This window comes from Muntiacus reevesi, chromosome 3, assembly GCF_963930625.1.
Source record: "Muntiacus reevesi chromosome 3, mMunRee1.1, whole genome shotgun sequence".
Taxonomy (NCBI): domain Eukaryota; kingdom Metazoa; phylum Chordata; class Mammalia; order Artiodactyla; family Cervidae; genus Muntiacus; species Muntiacus reevesi.
Window position 1 is genome coordinate 72,853,416 of NC_089251.1, and position 22,440 is coordinate 72,875,855.

The 22,440-nt window shown below is 41.2% G+C and overlaps 1 protein-coding gene across 1 annotated transcript; it reads right to left on the reverse strand.

Annotated features, from left to right (window-relative positions):
- Window positions 1-949: 949 nt before the first annotated feature.
- On the reverse strand, window positions 950-21,320 carry MSH6 (mutS homolog 6). The gene is made up of 10 exons (XM_065929313.1): window positions 20,995-21,320; window positions 11,357-11,559; window positions 8,888-9,057; window positions 4,882-7,426; window positions 3,667-3,935; window positions 2,379-2,496; window positions 2,094-2,183; window positions 1,508-1,662; window positions 1,225-1,424; window positions 950-1,120 (listed from the first exon to the last, which is right to left on the reverse strand). Exons 1-10 carry the CDS (start codon window positions 21,246-21,248, stop codon window positions 1,039-1,041), a joined length of 4,086 nt encoding a protein of 1,361 aa, XP_065785385.1. The 5' UTR covers window positions 21,249-21,320; the 3' UTR covers window positions 950-1,038.
- Window positions 21,321-22,440: the final 1,120 nt, after the last annotated feature.

Sequence of the window (22,440 nt, forward strand, 5' to 3'; positions counted from 1 at the left end):
TGTGTAAAGACTTTTGAAGGGACAGAAGTGAAGAAAATAAGCTTCAATTTTGTACAGATACCAACTTCTGAAAAAAAGCTGGTGTTTTTACAACTAGCATTGAATGCAGTCCAACTTGCAGTAGTACTCTTCAATAGACAAGCAGCTTTGTTGCTGCTTTTATGGACGTGGGTACCAATTGCTTTTGTAATATGGTAAAAATGTGAGCTAGCACTTCTGCGTTTCTTTTGATTTTTTTTTAACATGTATTCAGATTGAGAAATATGATTTTAATGCTTTAATCTCATGTAGTTTGTTTTTAATTTCAAGCAAAATCTTATTGTACTTGAATGTGCCCTGTTTTGTTAGCACACCTAGACTTGCTGTAACTGTACTCATGTCCCAGTATGTACGTTCTTTCTATGAAAGAGAAAACACTAATCTTAAATTATATCCAGCAATGTTTCTGGTATCCTTTAAGAAAAGTTAAGACTATTATTTCCTTCCCTTCCCTGTGCAGCATTCAAAATCACCCCTAGAAAAAGTGAGTGTTTTAATGAGACTTCCTAGGAAGGGATGCACTGTAAAACAAAAGTATTCTTGTAACTCAGTTTTGTGAAAGGTAAAAACTACTATGTTTTAAAAGTACACTTTAGAAAGTCTCTTCAAAACAGTCCTGTATTTGAACTCTGTTCATAGTTTTTTTTTGAACAGTTAAGACAAATTGCTGGAAATTAAAACAATTTCCCGCATTAAGCTGAGACAAGTATATATACAGCCCTATACAGTTTCATAGCCCCCCCCCCCCCATTTATGTGTATTGGTGACAGTGGGTATAAACAGCCTGAAAGTGTATGCATGTACCATAACATCTAGACTTAATATATTGTGGAGTATTCAATAACCATTATGTAGAAGGTAGATAAGAATTAAAAGGGTTTAATTTCCTAGAAAGAAAATGGAAAAATGGTCATTTTTAAAAAATAAAGTTTATTAGATCATAATGTTGTCTGAATTTACCACCTTTGTCAAAAGTGAACTCAAAGCTTCCAATGTAGTCTATAATTCCTCAATCAAAGTCAGCAACTTATGGACAGCTTCAGCATCCACAGTCGACCTTTCACTAGCCAGACAAACCTCCCTTAAAATTAAAAAAAAAAGTTAGTTTGCATTTTTCACAGTGCATCATCCACCCCTTTATTGCTTTTGAAACTGCGTTGTAAAGTTATATCCAATTATAGTTACCGAAATAATCGCAGTGACTGAGTCATCTTCTCAAATTCTCTTGCTTTTCTATGTCCCTTTTGAATAACCTCCTCTGGAAGATTAGCAAGCCGGGCTGCATTAAAGCCATAGCTTTTAGGACAGGCCCCCTTAATGAACTTATAGAGGAAGGTAATAGTCTCCTGGCTGGGATCTTCACACTCATTTTCTACCATACATGCCTAAAAAAGAAAAATTACATGCTGGCAATGGAAGGACCCACTCAAAAACCGACACAATTTTTTAATAAACAATTTATACATACCATGTGTCCTAGGCGCACTGCAACATTTTGAGAATAATCTTCAACTAATGAATGGTAGTGGGTAGAAAACAACGTACGACACTTTATATTCTCAGCAAGTTCTTTAACAACTGCATTTGCTATTGCTGTCCCGTCAAATGTTGCAGTACCTCTTCCTATGAAAATATACATAAACTACATATTATACAGTCTGCCCTATTATATTCCAAGGAGGACAGGCCTCAGAATTTTTTTAAAATGTACTGAGCATCAGCTTAGTACATCCAAAAGCACTCTGTAAACAGGCCCTCTCTAGCTAAAGCAGGCCTGCTTATCAGCCCTTGGAGTTCAGGAATACTATTCAAGTGCCACTATGCTTCAGAAACTTCCTTTTAGTTCTCTTTAAATAGCCTTATTATCCAATTATCCCTGTATTACAATTTAAATTCTAACAGGATTTAGACATTGCCACCTTAGTGCCAACTGTGGGGTCTATGGACAAAGGTGGGTATATTCATAGTCTTTTTCTTTAAGAAATGTGTCCTTCAGACCATTTTCCAGAAAAATAATTCTTTGTACTAATGTTTTAGAAATTTTAATGTCTTACCTAATTCATCCACAAGCACCAGAGAATGTGCTGTTGCATGTGTAAGTATACTGGCAGTTTCACTCAATTCAACAAAAAATGTACTTTCACCTTAACAAAAAAAAGTGATCAAAATGAGAATCCTCTTTTAACAGCAGAAACATCTTTTAGGTTTGTTATGATTTGAATCTATTATGAACTACCCAGTGGTACTAAAAATTAAATTTTACTAGATTACTTCTAGTATGGTAAAACTTGCATAATGAATTGTCAAATAACAGAGCCTTAGGTAGAAAAATAACTCACCTGACATTATTCTGTCTGAGGCACCAAGTCTAGTAAACACTCTATCAATTGGTGTGAGTCTACACACTTCAGCTGGTACATAACAGCCCATCTGGGCCATTATAGCTAATAGGCCAGCCTGTGAATGAGGGAGGAAAAAGTTATTTTATGACTGATATTAACAGAACAGATAGAGGTATCTATGTATATCCAGAAGACAGATAATAAGCCAAGCTAATAAACATTAACTAGAAGTCAGGCTGGGAGGGATTAGGGGCAGGAGGAGAAGGGGACGACAGAGGATGAGATGGCTGGATGGCATCACTGACTCGATGGACATATGAGTTTGAGTAAGCTCCAGGAGTTGATGGACAGGGAGGCCTGGTGTGCTGCGATTCATGGGGTCACAAAGAGTCGGATACGACTGAGCGACTGAACTGAGAAGTCACTCTTAAACAACCTTCACAATCGTAGGAAAAGTGAGGCTGAGGGTCTGCTGGCTTTAAAACCTCAGAACATAGACACTAACCCACTACACTAGTGCTTCTCAACTCTGGCTGAACAGTAGGATTAAAACTATTGATGCCTAGAACCAACTGCAAACCAAACAATTTCAGAGGATGAATACACCCCAATTCCCAGGTACTTTTTTTGTTGTGCTCTCTAGATGATTTTGAAATGAAAAGGTTAAAAACCATATCACTACACTACTGCTCCTCTCCAGTCAGTAAATTTGTACAAAGTATATAATACAGTACAGTAGAATAAGAGGGTCAGCAAACATTTTTTGTCAAGGGCCCAGTGTCTCTGTGACATTTTTATCTAAAGCTTTTAAAAATCTAAATCATGTTTAGCTTAGTGATTTGCCAACCCCTGACAAAAGGTTAGGAAAATATATTTACTGTCTTCCCTAAAAGCAGTTCCCAACAGATAACTAAAGGTCATGAATTATATTTGCTTTCCTGTATGAACAAGTGCAGTGGTTCTAAGGCTTCCTAGAAATGAACCTAATTTAAGAAGAAATGTACATTTGTATAATTTTCATTCATTATGAATACATCTAACCTTCAAAGGAAAAGGATGCAGAGCTCATAAAAGTCATGGCCTGAACCAACTTCACCTTCTTAAGTATTTCCTTTAATATCAGGCAAATATTTGACCAATGAAATGAACACCGTTCATGACTCAAGGAGTTTCCCTTTGCTTATCAGTAAGTCAGTGACTATCATGAGATTTTTAGGAAACACTGGCTTAAATGTGTAATAAATTCACTCAAAGTTTTGTAACACCACCATTTATAATACTTCACCTGTCTCATGAGTGTAGACTTGCCTCCCATATTTGGTCCAGTAACAAGCACACAATAAGCTTTGCCATTTTCCTCCTCCTCTTCCTCACAGCCTATTAGAATGTCATTAGGAATAAAGTCATCACCAAAAAAAGTCTTCGTAATGCAGGGATGGCGTGATCCTTTAAGGTCTAGAAAGGGAGGAGTATCTTCTTCTGGCAACAGAATTATTGGACGACACATAGGACCATCACCCCCTCGACTGTAGTTAGTCAGGCACAATAAAACATCTGGTAAAGAGAGGACAAAAGTGAGGCTTCATCATTTTTGATAAGCAACAAAGGCCCAACTTCTATAAAGCCTTTCAAAAATGCTTTTTTAGTAGAGGTAACATGTTCCACTTTAGACATGGCAGGTTTTTTTCTGTAAGCAGGCACTCTAGTGACATTGTTCTAACTGCACAGTATATAAAATGCTTTGTTAATAGATTCATTAGCTGGAAATGAGTCATCAGCCTAAATGTTTTACATGTCTTCCTTACAGCACTTCATTAAGAAATCTATCCCCTCAAAGTAGAAATTGTCAAAACACAGGAAAAAACCCTCAAAATTGTAAAAAAAGAAAAGAAAAACTTCAAAAGTCTAAAACAAGCAAAGGCTTCAAAATAAGTTGGCCATGAAGTTTAAAGGAAAAGGAAATTATTTATGAAACTAAAGAGGTTACCTAATTACAAATACATAAACCAGGGCTCTTAGAAATAAAGTCAGAAAATAAAGTGTGATAACTTGGGCTAGGAGAAAAAGGAAAGATTAAAATCTTTCTTTTCAAATGTGTGTAGAGTGTAAAACAAACAGAGGTCAAGGGATAGCTTTAAATTAACATAAGTAGCTTGGGACCTCCTTGCTCCCAATGCCGGGGGCACAAGTTCCATCCTTGGTCAGTCAGGGAGCTAGAGCCTGCATGCTGCAACAACAATCACAAGTGCCACAACTAAGACCTAGAGCAGCCAAATGTTTTTAAAGTGCAATGGAAACATGTCCTATGCATCTTTCAAAAATAGCTTAAAAGCAACATTTATCAAATACTATAAATTCAACTGAAATTTGATCAAAATATATACCCGTTACTTGAGTTTAGGGTTATGAGTCAATGGGGACTTTCCAAGGGGCTGTAATTTCAATATAAAACTGGCACACAGGGCATCACTAAGTAAAGCTTTAGGAACAAAAGCCTTACCCAACACTGAGATGCACTCCACAGCAGCTTGCCAGTCCTTATAATTTTTATCAAAGTTATAGAACAGTCGTCTCATGCAGTCCTTTAATGATGCATCTCTCCGCTCTTCAGCATTTATCAGATTAGCCAACTTCTTCTCAATTGTTTTGGTCCAGTATCGTTTACAGCCTTTTTTGGTGGATTTCAACTCATATTCTTCTGGCAAATTACGGGTGATGAAATTCTCTGGAATTTCCAACTGGTAACGATTCCTACCAATTCCCCAGTAAACTATGGTTCTACAGCCAATTCGACTGCGCTGTTTCTCCAAGTATTCCAGGAGGCTCTGTTCATTTTCTCTTATGTCAGCAAGAGCTTGGTCATAATCAGAATCAAATCCTGCTTTGGGAGTAATCAGTCCAGTCTTTCGAGCCTTTTCATGGTCAAAGGCTGTATCCCATCGGTTCAGTTCTGAAGTCAAATCAGGAAAGCGCCCTTTAGGATTTTTTGTCTGCAGAGTAAGGACCTGCTTGAGGATTTTAGACTTAAAGTCATCAATGACTTCTTCCATAAGCCCTATAATTTTACATACTACTTTGAATCCTTCCAGAGCAGAAAGAAAATCAATAATCTTTTTTTTGCTGTATGTGGTTTCCTCATACATTATAGCCCTGCTATCTGGGTGGTTCTGGCTCTTGAGGGGAGACCCAACATTATGAATTTTACTCAGTAGTCTCTCAAGGTCTGGAAGCTTCTTAAGAAGGTCTACAACCTCAGAGATTTTGTCAGGCACAACCATTAGGTCTTCTATGGCATCCAGGCGGTCATTGATAGCATGAGGGTTACAGAGTGGGGCGCAAAGCCACTGCTTTAAGAGCCGTTTGCCAAAGGGAGTATGGCAAGTATCAATCTTCTCTAACAAGGTCCCTTCAGTAGAACCATTTGTTCCATTCAGAAAAATCTCCAAGTTGTTTAATGTCACAGCATCTAGCACCATTCGTTGATTGGCTTTAGCAAAGACAGCACCAGGTCTTGTAGCATGGACCATGTCAGAATCCAGGGGAACATATTCTTCAAAATTAGCCATTGATAAAAGCTCCTGATCAATAAGGCATTTTTTGAGGTAGAAGACACAACCACCAAGAGCAGAGAGGGCCAATTCACTCTTCTCTCCTGGTGTCAATCCAATAGAATCTGACTCTGAGGTCATACCTTTAAGCACCTGGGGTAGCATCACCCCACCTTCCTCATTTAACTTGTCTGTAAAATACCCTTCTTCAAGGAGAGTTCTCAAAGTTTTGGCTGCATCCCAAAACTGGGAGCCCGGTATCAGACCTTCCTGAAGAGAAGAGGATAATGAACTCTTGAGAATCATCTTCGTTTCCATTGAGAGATTTCCCTTCTCAAATAAGACCTGTACTGGAGGATAGTGTGCCACTAAAGTCCTAAACCTGGAACAGTGGCGATCATCTGAAAACTGACCTATGAAGAACCTCCCTAGTGAGGTATCAACAAAGCATACTCCGTACACGCGAGTGTGGCCAGAAGACTCCTCTTCTTTCTCTTTGAGGCTAAGAAGGTACTTGCTGTAGTTCTCCGAGGGGTCACCTTCCAGCACACTGTAGGTCTGTGTACCCTTGGTAATGATCCTACAGATTTCCCTCCGCACCACTCTGTCGTACTTGGATATGTGTGCCATTTTTCGGCATCGTGCCTCCATCATTTCTGGGGTCTCGGTCTGTTCTACTCGTGCTACTTTGTAGCCCTTCTGGACCAGGGAATCTGAGTATCGGCCAAATGCAATTTCAGGGAAACCAGAATGGGCCCAGTTGCCTTTCATGAATACCAGCCCTAGCTCACTGACTCCAATAAGAGCATCCATGTGGTACATCTCATAAAATTTCCCCACTTTATAAAATATGACCAGATCAAAGTTCTGAGACTTAATTTGCCACCACTTCCTCATCCCAGGAGTACAGGAATTAAGGAAATCCTCGGGCACATAGAGTGTAGATGCATCAAAATCAGGGTGATCAGGCCGCCTCCTGTGTACATCTCTTCTCTTTTCCTCCTTAAGCCACTCTAAAGTTTCATGATACCAGACAGTGGGGCGATTACTGTCATCACATCCCCCACTAATGTGGGCTTGGGATTCAGAATTTTGAGGGGCAGAGAAAGCACTCAAAGTATTCTTGGTTTCTGATGAAATGCCAGTTGCTCGTTTGGTGGCTGAAGGCATTTCCTTCCTTGAACTCTTCCTCTTGAGGGAACCATTCCCAGTTACCATTCTCTTTCGCTTTGGTGCAACTTTGACAGGGCTGTCTAGGCCTTCACTGTCACTGTCCCCCACACCACTGCTCATTTCATCACTGCTTGCTTCCTCCTTAGTGTCTGGCTTGAATTCCACATCAGAGCCACCCAGGTCACTCTCAGAGTCTGATATGACCCTTCGTTTTTTTATTTGTCGGCTACTTCGTCTGGATCCTTGCACCTTTGGCCTCACTTCCTCTTCACTCTCAATGTCATTTTCCTCTTCACTCTTATCTGACGTGTAAGGGGCACCTACCTGAGAGGCAAAGAAAGAATATTTTAAAATATAAAAGTAAAATTTGGAAAAATGACACCATATTGCTAAGGAATCTCTCTCAATATGTTGCAACTTCATATATCAAGAACCCACCTCCAGAAATAAACTATTTTCTTTCTCAATGGACAGCAATTTAAGTTTCACCTAAAATTAATATAAGTATCACAATACAGGATTAAGTGATTCTGTCATGAGAGTTCTTTCCTATTTAATACTAATGAAGTCCTTAGGATGACCATACATGACAAAATACCCATAGGTGATGTCCTCGTTAAGTCATAGCTGTAGAAAAAACTTGCTATCCTTCTTCCAAGGTCATAGCTCCTCTTACAGTTGAACATATTATAGTTTACCATTCTATAAATTCCTTACTATAAAAAAAAATAACAGTAATCATTTTAGTTCTAGTCCTTGCTCCTCCACAAACCAGCTCTATTTTTTTCAGCAAGGCACGTTCAGTTCTCATAGACCTCCCTCATATGTAAAGTAGTTATGAGGTTAAATGATTTCTGTCATTACCACCCAGATCTAAACATCTGATTAATGTTATGATCCCTGGTCTCAACCTCAAAATTAAGATTAAAAACATTTCTTTCTCTCTCTCTTTTTTTTTTTGGCTGCGCTCGTTCTTTGTTGCAATAAGCAGGCTTACTTGTGGTATATGGGCTTTTAGTTCCCCGATGAGGATCGAACCCACGCCCCCAGCACTGGGAGTGCAGCCTTTTATCTACTGGGATCACCACAGAAGTGCCAGTTTCTCTTAAAATATGCATTTTATATGCCTATCTCATATAGAAAGAACAAAATCAAGCAGCTTATAGATGACTCTGTTTATATACCAATTATTTGTTCATTTAAGATTTAATTCCCTTAAAGTGACCATTAATATTTGAAACCAAGATTGTCTTTCAACCTCTTCTTACCAATCTAAAATACAACAAAAAAGTATTAGAACATAAAACTGGATCATTTCCACACCCTCATAAAGGTTACTATCAGACACCATAACCAATTTTATCACCATGTCCTCACTGTCCCTAGCTCTCTGTCCTGGTTACCAAAATGGTACTCCCTTCAATAAGCATGTGTGTTTCCAGCAGACTTGAGAACTTAAGTAAAAAAGGGTGCTAGACTGCTGAGGATTCTAAGTAATTGAATATGACCAGAGGTGTAAGAAAGTATGTGTGTATGAATACCAAATAAAATATATTTATATATATTTGTATGTGTGTGTGTATATAGACACACACACAAGCTCCGGGAGTTGGTGATGGACAGGGATGCCTGGTGTGCTGCAGTTCATGGGGTTGCAAAGAGTTGGACATGACTGAGCAACTGAACTGAAATAAATAAAATAGGAAATTACCACTTTAATATGTCCCTCCCTACTTTTCAACATTTTCCAAACAATAGTAACAACTGCCTGTTAGCAAGTCCCACCTCTGTCTCTTCTTCCTCCTCTGGTTCTGAGGGCTCATCACATACTGCCAACTCAAGCCTCTTAATCTTGTCTTTATTCAAGGCTTCATCTGCACGTTGCATTGCTCTGAGTATTTCAGGCTTTGCACTGTAAAAATGACCTCCTTTCTGGGCTTCCTTGGAATGTGAACCTAAAAAACACACATGTATTTATTAATAAATAAGAACAGTTGGCTGAACATTTGGCTCAATGTATAACAGTTGCCCTAAGGAGCAAGAATGATAACCATCAAGGTGTTTTGTTTTGCCAAAGGCACATGGGATCTTAATTCCCTGACCAGGGATGGAACCTGTGCCCCTGCAATGGAAGTGCAGTCTTAATCACTAGGCTGCCAGGGAAGTCCTTCAGGTATAACTTTTAATGTCCCATTATTTTTGATTGATATAGATAAGATCAATAAAGCCTTCACAGAAGGAATTTTCAGGGTAAAACTATCAGTAAAACTGAAATTACCTATTTTACCTCCTGTAAGTTACCTTAATTGTGGGTTCACCCAGGACCACTCTCTCTTCCAGAAAGACTTCAGACTGTGGACCCTAAAACCACACCTCTACAGGTGAGACATAAGATGTACAGGAGATTTGAGACTCTTTTTAAAAAAACATTGCTTAAGGAAGGCAAAAACTACACTGTCACTTAAATGAAGCAATGACATTAACAATGTTTGCTCCCAAGACAGTTAGATAAGACAGATTTTTTTAAAAATCCTACTCTAAGGAATCCTAAATTTTGGGAGGATAATAACCCATTACAGACTTGAAAGTTTCTTCAAAACAGTTGCATCAAAAATGTCTTGCTCTGTTTTAAAGTAAAACTTCCTTTATTCATTTCATTTCAAACAGCTATAGTATTAAATGACATGTCTATCCAGTGAGCAAAAGGTTAGATATAGACTTACAAGGTTAATGGTACAGAATTGTTTTAGTTCTTTTCCAAGAGGCCTAACTAGGAATGTCTGTTCTCTTCCTCTACCTGAATATAACTACAGCTACAAAACAAACCTGAATTTGTCTAACAGATCCAAACATTGCACCACTCACTTCTTTTCAGTATATTAAAACCGATGGACATTCTAAATTTCCATGGAATTAGCAACTTTTATGAGCTGACTAAAACAAAGCTGCAATTTCTTATTTCTCTAAAGAGCTACACCAAAACTACAAACTGCAACAGTCAAAATCATTAAGAGTGGCTCTGAACTTTCCCAAAGTACCTGTTATAGCTGTGCTCACCCCACCTGAATCACCACCATTCCCCCAAAACCTCTAACGCAAACTACAACCCTAAGACCATCCCCGCCACCAGAGGCCTACTGTTTTCATGCACACCTCTTTGCTGATTTATTCACATACACATTTTGCAACAGTTTGGAAATTTAAAGGGCAAAGAGCAAAATGCACAGCGTAACTTTATAAAATAATTACAACATAAAAGTAAACTTTTTTGATCTCTTTTTAAAGCCATCTTTTGCCAAGGCTTGGTTTAGCATCTCAAAATTGTGCTGGAAAAAGACCTCATTTATCATCTGGTCCAACTTGCGTGTATGCAAACAGAAGTTACTCTGGCCAAGATTATACAGCCAGTTAATAGACGACGGAAGTAAACTCTCTCACTGTGTTCTCACCCTGCACATCAGGTTTCTACACAGGCCCATCTGCCCTGCAGGATGAGGAGCACTACGGCCGAAAGGGCATGATTCCCAGGGTTCTGGGACACTGACCGCTGTTCTGATTCCAAGATACTGAGTTCAGCAATGTCCTAGCCAGGAGTGTGAAGACAATGGAAAGAACCTGTGCATGCACCACATCCTGCAGTCACACTGTGCATGCACTGCAGGAGACTGACAGGGTGCAGCCAGCCTAGGTGAAACCATGCACACAGGACTGCTGATGTCTGTGATAAATGAGGCTGGGCCTGGGAAAAGTGAGTCACGGTTCCAGAAGTCTGGTTTCTGATGCGAAACTTAACTCAGATGTGCTCACAAGGTGAGCATTTTGAAGCCGAGGTCGCATGCATCTCCACCTGTCCTAGAGTATGTCACTGATCTATATGTTCCATATCTTGGCTACACTGTCTTTCTTTTGGAACCTTTTAAGATAGGAACACTTTATTTTTTTCATGTCTGAATCTGGCATTGTCGTCCATCATGAGATCCAATCATGAAATCATTTTTCCTTTAAGGGTTTGATATTGCTATAAGTCACTCAGAAGGACAGAAATAAAAATTCAACTCCACACCAAAAACTGGCCGAAGATCAGCTACATCTTATCCTTTTCCCATGCTAGAAGCTTTTACCACACCCACTCTTACAATTTATTGGAGTAAAATAATGCTTAAATGCACTATGTAGGAGACACTAACATTCAGACTCACATGTGTGTGGGCTCTATCTTACAAACGTACCCAACCTGCAAGGTAAATCTCTTACCTGTATATGGCTTTAATAGCCTTCTGCTAACCCAGCCCCGTGTTGGGCTGTCATCAAAAAACTGTACATGAACTCGGGCAGACTTTCCTTTCTCACGGATGAATGTTCCATCAAAAGGGTGGTTGTAAACCAGGCAAGGCCACCAAGGGTAACCCTCCATCTTGGCCCAAACCAAATCACCTGGTGAGAAGTCACAAGAACTGCTGCCAAGAGAAAATACATAACTTGGTTAATATTTTGTTAAGTTACATTAAAGGCAATTACCTACAAGAAAGCAGTTCTAAGGAAAGTACCTTAAGACACCTTTGAAATTTTCTGGCATTAATATTCAGGCAGAGAAATTCTAAAAGTAATGATTTTTTAAAATCAGATTTTCAAGTCATTTTTAAAATCATAAGCAAATATCACAAGACAACACAAATGTAATGGTATTAAAGTCAGAAATTATCTCAGAATTATTCAAGGTTTAAAAACTATGGCAGAATTCTGATAGACTGGTAATAGCAGGAAAAAGACACACTCATTGTATATGTAATCCAAATTATGAGTAACACCTGTACTAACACATGTATACATTAGGAACAGGATCTGACCCAAAGTATTAATAAAATACCAAGCTACTGCCTAGGTAAATTTGCTATACTTACATTAAAAATTATTTAATTAAAACTTTGCTCCAGTGTATTCCAAATACCCCAAAAGCTAGCAGACTAATACCCCTAGCCCATCCCTAAAAATCTAGTTTTGTGGGAAAACTTAAGAGGTAAGTATGTAATGTGCCCAAAATAGTTGTGTACACAAATAGTTATATAAATAAGCCTACAGAATCAACAGGAGATCTAACCTTCACAAAAACTGACTTAGCCCTGAAGATTTCCTGAGAAAGAGAGAGGAAGGGAAGAAGTATACAGGAGTCCCTCAGTGATAGAGAGGCCACAACAATGGATAAACCCTGCTCCAGTACTATATACCATGATTTTCTAACCCTGCTTAAAGGTTTGCACTGAACAATGACAAATGTAAAATATATTACAAAAGAGAATATTTTAGACAGTTTAGAATAATCAATTGAGGCCACCTTAATGAGGCTCAATCATAAAACTGTATTTCTTTCTTCAAAAAATGTGAATGTGGGTATCCCTATACTAGGCAGAAAAGAAACCAGAACAGAAGCATGGCTTCAGCTGGTGCTTACATCCAGCGCCTTTAAAGCACATTCTTTCAACTTAGCAAACTATAGTGACCAGCATGAGTTTGTAATTATTGCTGTCAAACACCACAGGGGTCATCTTCAGACAGGGAGCTGTGTCTGCACAATTCAGGTGTCTTAAGTGTTTCCTCCTTACTAACATATCCATTTGTTAAACAGGAGACAAAGATCCTTACCTCTGTGTGGAACTGTAGAGCAGGCATTCCCTTAACTTAGCCAGGCAACCACTTAACCACAAAGTCTATCACACTGGGATCAGGAAACCACAAGCTTTCCTTGTATGTTAGGTCCTGAGAGTACCCTAAATCTGTACCCTTTCCTGTTGCTAACAGAGGGAAATAATCTTTGTCGTATATAAATACACTATCAGAACTGAATCTGAACTCTATGACAGTAACTTCTAGAAAACTGGCCAGAGCAAATACATGTTATGCCAATGAACATGTCTCCTCATAGGAAGCCTATTTCTGGCTGTAAGGTCTTCAGACATCAGACTACGAACTGTTGGCCAAAGTCGATTTTTCTGACGGGAACCAGTAAAGATACTCGTCAGTTCAGCCTGATTGCCCTTCATCCCTTAAGAGATGAAATTTCGTGTGTATATCAAGAAGCCTTAACTCATCACTGGCTAGTTTGAAGCAGTTCCTCCCCTAGGTGAGCTCAGGCTGGCCAGAAAGGAGTCAGGTTTACAAAGTGTTCAGTTCAGTCACTCAGTCACGTCTGAGTCTTTGCGACTCCATGGACTGCAGCACTGCAGGCCTCCCTGTCCATCACCAACTCCCGGAGCTTGCTCAAACTTATGTCCATTGAGTCGGTGATGCCACCCAGCCATCTCATCCTCTGTCGTCACCTTCTCATCTCGCCTTCAATCTTTCCCAGCATCAGGGTCTTTTCAAATGAGTCAGTTCTTCGCATCAGGTGGCCAAAGTACTGGAGTTTCAGCTCCAGCATCACTCCTTACAATGAATATTCAGGACTGATTTCCCTTAGGATGGACTGGTTGGATCTCGTAGCTGTCCAAGGGACTCTCAAGAATATTCTCCAACACCATAGATCAAAAGGATCAATTCTTTGGCACTCAGCTTTCTTTATAGTCCAACTCTCACATTCATACATGACTATTGGAAAAACCATAGCTTTGACTAGAGGGACCTTTGTTGGCAAAGTAATGTCTCTGCTTTTTAATATGCTGTCTAGGTTGGTCGTAGTTTTTCTTCCAAGGAGCAAACAAACATCTTTTAATCTCATGGCTGCTGTCACCATCTGCAGTGATTTTGGAGCCCCCAAAAATAAAGTGTGTCACTGTTTCCATTGTTTCCCCATCTATTTGCCATGAAGTGATGGGACCAGATGCCATGATCTTAATTTTCTGAATGTTGAGTTTTAAGCCAGCTTTTTCACTCTCCTCTTTCACTTTCATACAAAGTGTTAGTGCTTTGTAAAAGAGAAGACTGTTTTCCTTGCCCATGTGAGGGTAAGGACTAAGGTACGGCTAATTCAACAGTAGCTATTTCATTACATGTCTATAAAAGTTACACATTCTTTAGAACAAAGTTAGTGCATCAGAGACTTTGACAAGAATGAACATCTTGGTGATACATTTGAAGTTCAAGGGAGCAGGACAGCCCCTAAACTAACAATTCTATTTTATCTCGTGTGAAGCAACAAAGTACTTGCAAGTATCTCAGGTGTCTTAGAAACTAAATATGTAGATCAAAATTCTTGAGCAAAAAATATGAGATGGCCACACTTGCCTCCTTAAAGTTCCTGTCTATTCTCAATTAAGAGTAACTCAAGGTGGGAGGGGGGATCGGGATGGGGAATGCGTGTAACTCTATGGCTGATTCATATCAATGTATGACAAAACCCACTGAAAAATTTTAAAAAATAAATAAAAATAAAGCAAAAAGGGCTAAAAAAAAAAAAAAAGTAACTCAAGTTTCCAGCTGAGACCCAAGACATGGGGTGGAAAACTTTGAGTTCTATACCTTTAACAGTACTAAGTTAATCTAGTTTTTATCCCAAAGGAAATTTGAGCTTTCTCTCTAAGACTCTTACCTTAAAACTCTTGTCATTTGTATAAAAGTGTACAAACTGTACAACAAATTGTAAAATGGTGTTCAAAGGTTTCAAATTGACATAGGTTCCTTTCCAAGCAGCCAACTTGAAAATGTAATGTCTTCAGGGCTTCTCTGGTGGCTCAGTGGTAAAGAATCCGCCTGCCAATGCAGCAGACACGGGTTCGAGCCCTGATCTGGGAAGATCCCACATGGGGTGGAGCACATAAGCCTGGGCACCACAACTGCTGAGCTGTGCACTAGAACCTGGGAGCTGCAACTCCTGAAGCCCGAGAGCCCTGGAGCCCCTGCTCTGCAACAGGAGAAGCCACGGCAATGAGAAGCCTGCACACATGCAACTAGAGGGGCCCCTGCTTGCCACAACTAAAGAAAAGCCTTCACAACAAGGACAGCATAGCCATAAGTAAAGAAATAAATAATTTTTAAAATTTAATGTCTTTAACTTTATTTGAAAGGCAAATAAATGTGCATCCTCACTAGAGGAAGAAACACATAAAAAGCTAATTACAATCATCAGATCTGTAAAGCTAAAATGCCATCATAAACTGAATTGTTTAAAAACAAAATTGTTTTTCAACATCACCTCACCCTAAACATAAACTTCTACTTACAGAATCTTACGTATAAAGTAACTCTACTGTTAAGAATGGGGTGTGGGGCGGGGCGGGGGGTGGGGTGGGCGCGGGCGGAATGGATTCCCTGGTAGTTCAGTGGTTAGGACACAAAGCCTAGTGTAGTGGAAGAAAGTGGAAGTACTCTAAATGCTAAGACTAAAAATGTAGCTTAAAAAGAAAATGGATCGTTTTCCCAATGTTAAAAGGCTTTTCAGAAAAAAATTCTTTTACATTTACTGACTTTCTATGTGCAAACGAATTCTTTAAAGGTAATTTAAAAGTTTTATCTCTAGTAGTTGTGCAGTCTCCACAGAATATCAAAATAAAAGGAACATAAATTTTAATCCATGCAAATATTCAGATTTTTACCAATACTAATACCATATTTTAAAGTATGTAACTATAACTTAAGCATGGGATCACAGTGGAATGCACTATAATTTGAATATCTGCTATTTTTCATACGTTGATCCTTAAAGAGCCAGAGGACCTTATAAAATCAGAGATGGATACAAATGGCTCTACTTGAAACTTTATTTAACAATCAGATTCAGACTTTACTGTATTTTAACATTTGGCTCCCATTTCCTCACAATCTTAATACATTCTTTCTCTTTTCAAATAACTAGGACTGTGTTAAACATTAACAAGGATCATCAAACCCTATGTAGTGCGAATCCAATTTGAAAATATCTAGGCCAAAAAGTCACTTTACAATGTAGAATGGGTTCCTCTTAGAACCCAATGTGAAATTCCAAAATAAATATGGGAATTAGCCTATGATATACTTTATAAATATGATTCAACTATGATTTTACAAGTGGTTTTTGTTTTCTGGCTGCGCCACACACCTCTGTGGGATTTCAGTCACCCGAGAAAGGGCCCCGTTGGGCCCCTGGCAGAGAGTGGGGTCCTGACCACTGACCGCCTGGGAGTTCACTTTACAATTGTTTTTAAAATGATAATATATCTCAAATGTCTGATATTCTTGGTATTTTTAAAGACAGCTTTAAAAAGGTAAGAGAAAGGTGACAGTTCAGAAAAGCAAGTGTAAAACATACAACTAAAACACAACTTCATACAACTAAAAATAAGAAATGACTTAATAAAGCTAAATATACATGACAAATCTTTACACTTTTGCTTGAAAAAATGCCATTATTTTTGCTCCCTCTTTAGCCCATTACCTTAGTGTCAATTATTAGTTGTGCCCCAAATTTATAAGCAACATTTCTGTCTACTTTTAAAAACAGAATCAGTAGATACAAAAAGCAATGCTAGAATTTGCAATAGAAGTTAGACTGGCTATGTGTAAAAAAAATTTGTGTATATAAACACAAGTTTCACAAAGGTGAACATACGCTCAAGCCAACTACCTATCAGTGCTTGTATCTACTTCTCAACGTAGACCATTAGAGTAGAAGGCCCCTACCCTCAAATAGCTAATAAGAAAACAGAAGTAACCAGAGAAGTTATTACCAAGGGCTCCCATCACAACTACCCATCTACCTGCACCTCTCTGCCCTTCACCTGGCTTTCCTTCCTTTGGCTTGGATAACTATGGCATCTATCACTTACGCGTGAGGTCTAGGGCAACCATATAAATTATCATCCAAACTGGCCTCTAAAACTATTTCCTAAATATTATTAGAAAAAAAGCCTATAAAAAAAACTAAAACCAGGGCTCTTCGGAAAGCAGCTCAAGGAGCAGGAACAACTGACAGTCGTCAGCAGAATGAAAAGTTCTGAGATAATGTTAAAAAGTTATAATAAACGCCAGCCAAGAGGCTCCTTCTGGCCCAATTATTATGACAAGTTCAACATCTTTTTAGTTAAATCGATTAAATCAAGTTAAGTCTGTGAAACCAAGTCCACCATGATACTTTTTTAAAAGCCTGAATTCTTTTCTTACAAAAACTATTATATTAGGTGTGATATTATTTAGAATATATTACTATAAATAGTTTTAACTGTATGAAAAGTAGAAGGAAAGGCACCTACAACTAGGGCAGATTGTTACCTTTAACTAAAGGCTCTTACGGGGAAAAAAACAATTCTTGTCACGGTCTGACACACACTCCTATAAATGAATACAAGGCACACACAAAATTTTTTACTGTCCTCATTTCTCATAATCAACAGATAATTACTGAAATGAGATTGCAAAAAATAAACCAGCTAAGATTTGCTTTAAAAAGCCAGATTTACGTAGTCAGAAGCCTTGCTCACAGATCTTTCAACTGTTTTAATAAGCTAGAGGGGACTTCCCTAGTGGTCCAGTGGTTGAAATTTCACCTTCTGATGCAGGGGGTGTGGTTTCCATCCCTGGTCTGGGAGCTAAGATCCCACACGCCTCCTGGCCAAAAAACCAAAACATAAAACAGAAGCAGTATTGCAACAAATGCAGTAAAGACTTAAAATTTAAAAAAAAAAAAAAAAAAAAAGGCTACAGGAGAAATGAAGTACTGAGAAGCAAGCCCAGACTGCACAGACATACATCCTGCTGCCATTTACTCAAACTGATGTCACCTTAACTGCTTCCTCTTTCTCAACCCAGGTGAAAAAAAGACTTTTGCATCACACCTGACAAAGACCCTAGGGGAAGGAAAGAAAAAAGACAAAACACATTAACAGTGGTACACAAAAGGGAACTAAATGACAAATGACCATTGAAAGATGCTCAACTTCTTTCAACTGACCCCTAGGCAAAGTCCAAATGTTTTGTAGCTCATCAGCAGAGACTGGATCTCCTCATACCTAAGGCTCCGGCCTCCTGTCTTCATTCTCAATTTGCAGGACCTTCCTCTTCCTGCAGCAGCTTCCTAAAACCCCCTCACCTCTAGAGCTAACTTTTACTTATCTAACCTCTAGTCTCAGCCTTAGAGTTGAAAGCCTACCCTGACCCATACATACCCCATCCTCCCCCCTCCGCCCTCCCCGAGTGAACAGAGCTCACCGGCTCTGCTCCTGCTCTAAAACTGCCTTTTCACTTGTCCAGCTCACTCTTATATCCAGGTTCCACAACACCCAATACTATGCCTGCCAGAGGAGGTACATTAACATTTGTTAGGCGAAGGCCAAATCTATCTAATGAATGGAGAGTTCTTTAGAAACCTAGAATCAAATGCCCATTGTTCTTGAATACCCTGAAAGCAGTCCTATAGAGTAGGTGGTCAAGTGTAAACAATATATTCTTTTGTAAGTCTTTTATGAGTTTCCAAAATTCAGACCTCCAAAAAAAAAAAAAAAACAACTGCATATGCTATTCAAAATATAAAGCACAATCATACAACAAATAATTCCATCCATTTAGAATGGATGCAGGAAGAATCAAATTCAAGTTTAGGTGAAAGAAACGCTTTGTACATCTCTTACCATGCATCTGTTACAGAGGATACACAAGTAGGGAAGGAAAAAAATTATTTTGGAAAAATATTTAATTTTCACTGGAGTATAACTGTTGTACAATGTTGTGTTAGTGCGCTGTAGAGTAAGTGAATCAGCTATACTTATACATATAACCCCTCTTTTTTAGATTTCCTTTCCATTAGGTCACCACAGAACACTTGAGTTCCCTGAGTTATATAGTAGGTTCTCATTAGTTATCTATTTTACGTATAGTATCAATAGTGTACACATCAATCCCAATCTCCCAATGCATCCCACCCCCCAGGGAAAATATTTTTCCGTCCACCCATCTGAGTTCTTGGCTGAGATACAAAGGGAAACTGAGCAACACTCCTGGAGACGGCCCACGTTACCACCTTAAACCACTGTCTTCAGCTATAGACAAAGCAAAGATAGGGGGGCGGAGAGGGAGACAAGGGAGGTTACCAAGAGAAGAACAAAAAACAAGGATATGTTTGTTATTGAGATTTCAGTCCAGTGCCTATAGAATCTCCCTTCTCTTCTTAGCACAGAGAGGCAGGCATCCTTACAAATGGAGATTTCCCTTTTAAATGTAAATTTCCCTTACAGAAGAATAACTTCTACTGTTCTCAGAGGTTCTCCCCTGTCTTCCCCTTCTCAGAAATACTCAGCTCAAAATAACCTCTATGCCAGAGGCACATTCTGGGGCAGCAAATCCTGCCACTCTTCAGGCAACTACATAAACTTCCAGAGAGGGTCGCTTGGAGAATTACAGCTGCACTTTGAAAAATCTGTGGGACGCCTAAAACGCAGGACATTCTAAATCAACTACTCAGCTCTCTGATCTTGAATGTGTTCTCTTTTTTTGTACCACTATTTCACCCGTTCAGACGGCTGCCATTACACTTTATGCCTAATACAATACATGGGATACAATAAATGAGAGCTTTTCAAAATGTCGCCCGCTACTTCAACAAAGGCCTGCCAAACCCTGAAACACCACCAAACTGCCTAGGAGAGGAAGACACCGCCGGGCAGGCTTAGCCTTTATCACGCTCACACCTCTCTCCCAGAGCCAGATCAAGGCCTTTGGGGGCTCTCAATTCAGGAAAAAATTACAGTCCCCCATCCTCCCCTGAAATCCCCAACAAAAGATGCACTATTTCGGGGAGTGCTTTCGGTCTATCGGTTAGGATTCCGCGTTGTTACTGCCATGGCCCAAGTTCAATCCCTGGTCCCCGAACTTAGATCCCGAGAGTTTCACTGGTGAGGCAAAAAAAAAAAAAAAAAAAAAAAAAATGCACTATTTCTTAAACTAACATTATTTTCAACTCGCACAATACTTCCAGGTGTCAAAATTAACATTAAATTAAGCTTTCCATCTGTTCTGATGCATATGCAATCTATCTACACGTTGACACAGCTTGGTCCCCGCACTTTCTGCTCCCCGCCCCTGATAACTCGGACCAATCAGGCCCCTTGGTTTACCAGCTGACACACCCCCGCGCTCTAAACTTGCTGTCCACCCCCCGTGTCAGTCGCTCAGTAGAGTCGTGACTTTTTGCAACTCCAAGGACTGTAGCCCACCAGGTTCCTCTCTCCATGGAATTCTCCAGGCAAGAATAATGGAGTGGGTATCCATTCGCTTCTCTAGGGGATCTTCCCGATTCAGGGATCGAACCGGGGTCTCCCGCATTCCCGGCAGATTCTTCACCTTCTTAGCCACCAGGGAGGCCCCAAGATTACCGCAGAAGGTAACACTCACCCACCCCAACAGCCCACACACACACCCTGCCAGAGGCTTCGCGTCCGAGGCTCTAATCCAAACATCGAGGGTGTTCCTCGAGCAACTAGCGGGCTCGAAACGGGCCATCCCGGCTCTGATGGGGGAACATCCTCCGGATATCCCACTCGAAGCACGCCGCGCCCCCACAACCTGCTGGTTCCCGGCGTCCATCCCTGCCGCAGGCATTCGTCCTTCCTGCCACCCCTCCCCCGCCCGGGGCAGGCGCCACCCCTCCCTCGCCCAGAGGGCGCACCGCGCGCCGCGCAGGCCAGCTTTTTCTTCCCGCCCCACCCCCAGTACTCCCTTCTCCCCTTTCTCCTTCCTACTCCAAGCACCTTCCACTCCTCCTCCCGCACCTGGCGGACTTCTCCTCCTCCACCTCCGAACTAAGCGCGTCCTCCCCTCCCCTCCCACCCCCTCTCCTGGAATGGCCGATTTCCTGGCACCCTGTTTACAAGCTACACCCCCAAAGCTCCCTGCACTCTTCCAAGCAGACCCACCTCCTCCGAGCCCAGGGCCTGGACGCGCAACCCTAGCCCCGCGAGGCCACCTCCCTGCACCCCCCCCCCCCACGCCGCTACCTGGCGGGGACCGCAGGGGAGGCCGACTTCCGCAGCCCTCCGTTGAGGTTCCTGGCCTCGGCCCGCGACGTGGTACCCGCTAGGGGCTCAGGCCCGGCCTCGCTCCAGGCCGCATCCCCGCCTGGGGAAGGGGAGGCCCGGGTGGCAGCGGCGGCGGCACTGCTTCCACTTGAGGCTCTGACGGGGGCTTTGTTGGCATTATTCACGGCTGGAGACTTAGGGAAGAAGCTATACAGCGTGCTCTGTCGCGACATAGCCACAGAGACCGAGGCTCAACCGCTCCGTCGGACCGAGCCACTACAGGCAAGGCATCTACCGCGCGGGGCCTGCTGGCGGGAAATCTGGGGGGGAGGTGCGCTCCACGGGAGGAACTCTGGCCCCAGCGGCCAATCGGCAGGCGCCTGGGCGTGCGCGGGCGGCGTCACTGGCGGCGCGCGTCCGGCCCCGCCCCCTCGGGCGCCAAGAGACGTGAGGAGGGGCGGGGTCACCCGCCGCTGCGCGGGGCAGTAGCCCGTGGTGCTGGCATCCGCTCGCGCCTAGGCGGGTGAGGCTCGAGGCTGGATAGGACTGGAAACCCCAACCTACAGAAAACCTGCGCGGCTGCGGGCCTCCCCACTTCGGAAAGGCGTTCGTATTGGAAAGGGAATCTAGAGTCACTGGAGCTGCGATCACGTAGGGGCCGGTGTGTGCCGAGGGCGTGCACCGCCTAGACAGTGCAAGGGGGTAAGCCCAACGGTCACGGAAAGAGACCCCTGTCGAGAAACGCCTGCTGGCGCCTGCGTGAAAATCCTGCGGTTAGATTCCATACCCAAGGAACCGGAAGAAAAAAAAAGATCCAGACTTCCAGACTTAAATCAGCAAATCAAGTCTCATGTTCACTTTCTATTCGCAAAGCATTGCACATAGTAGGTACTTGATATTCTACAATTGAATGCTAAGTGGCAAGCCCTGTAAGAGTTTATGATGTCTTACCACCTACATGGCTTTCCTCTGCCGGGCAGCAATCAAATCCAAACATTTTATATAGATTAACTAATTAAATCCTCTCTGTAACCTGTGAGTTAAGTACTTCTGGTCCAGTGTTCCTTATCTGAACTCTTGGGCCAGGTGTGTCTCACAATGCAGGATTTTTCATGTTTTAGAAAAGTCACAAGGTGTGAGTAAATTCCTATTCTCCAAATTAAAGAAATTGGAAGACTGACAGGTCTTTGGCCCTAATCCCAGACTGTGAATAAGTAACTATGGAATCCAGAATCCCAGAAACCAGCCCCAACCAACAGCAGCTGTGCTTTGGTGCAAACACCCGAAGATCAGCTCTTTGCTTTGTTCAGGAGTCTGTTCTGCCCTGCAGTTCTCCTTCCTAGGCATGTAATAAAGTCAGTTTTGTTTCAGAAGTAGTCTTTGGAATAATACTAATCCCTCCATGAGGATGATACAGGACACCCT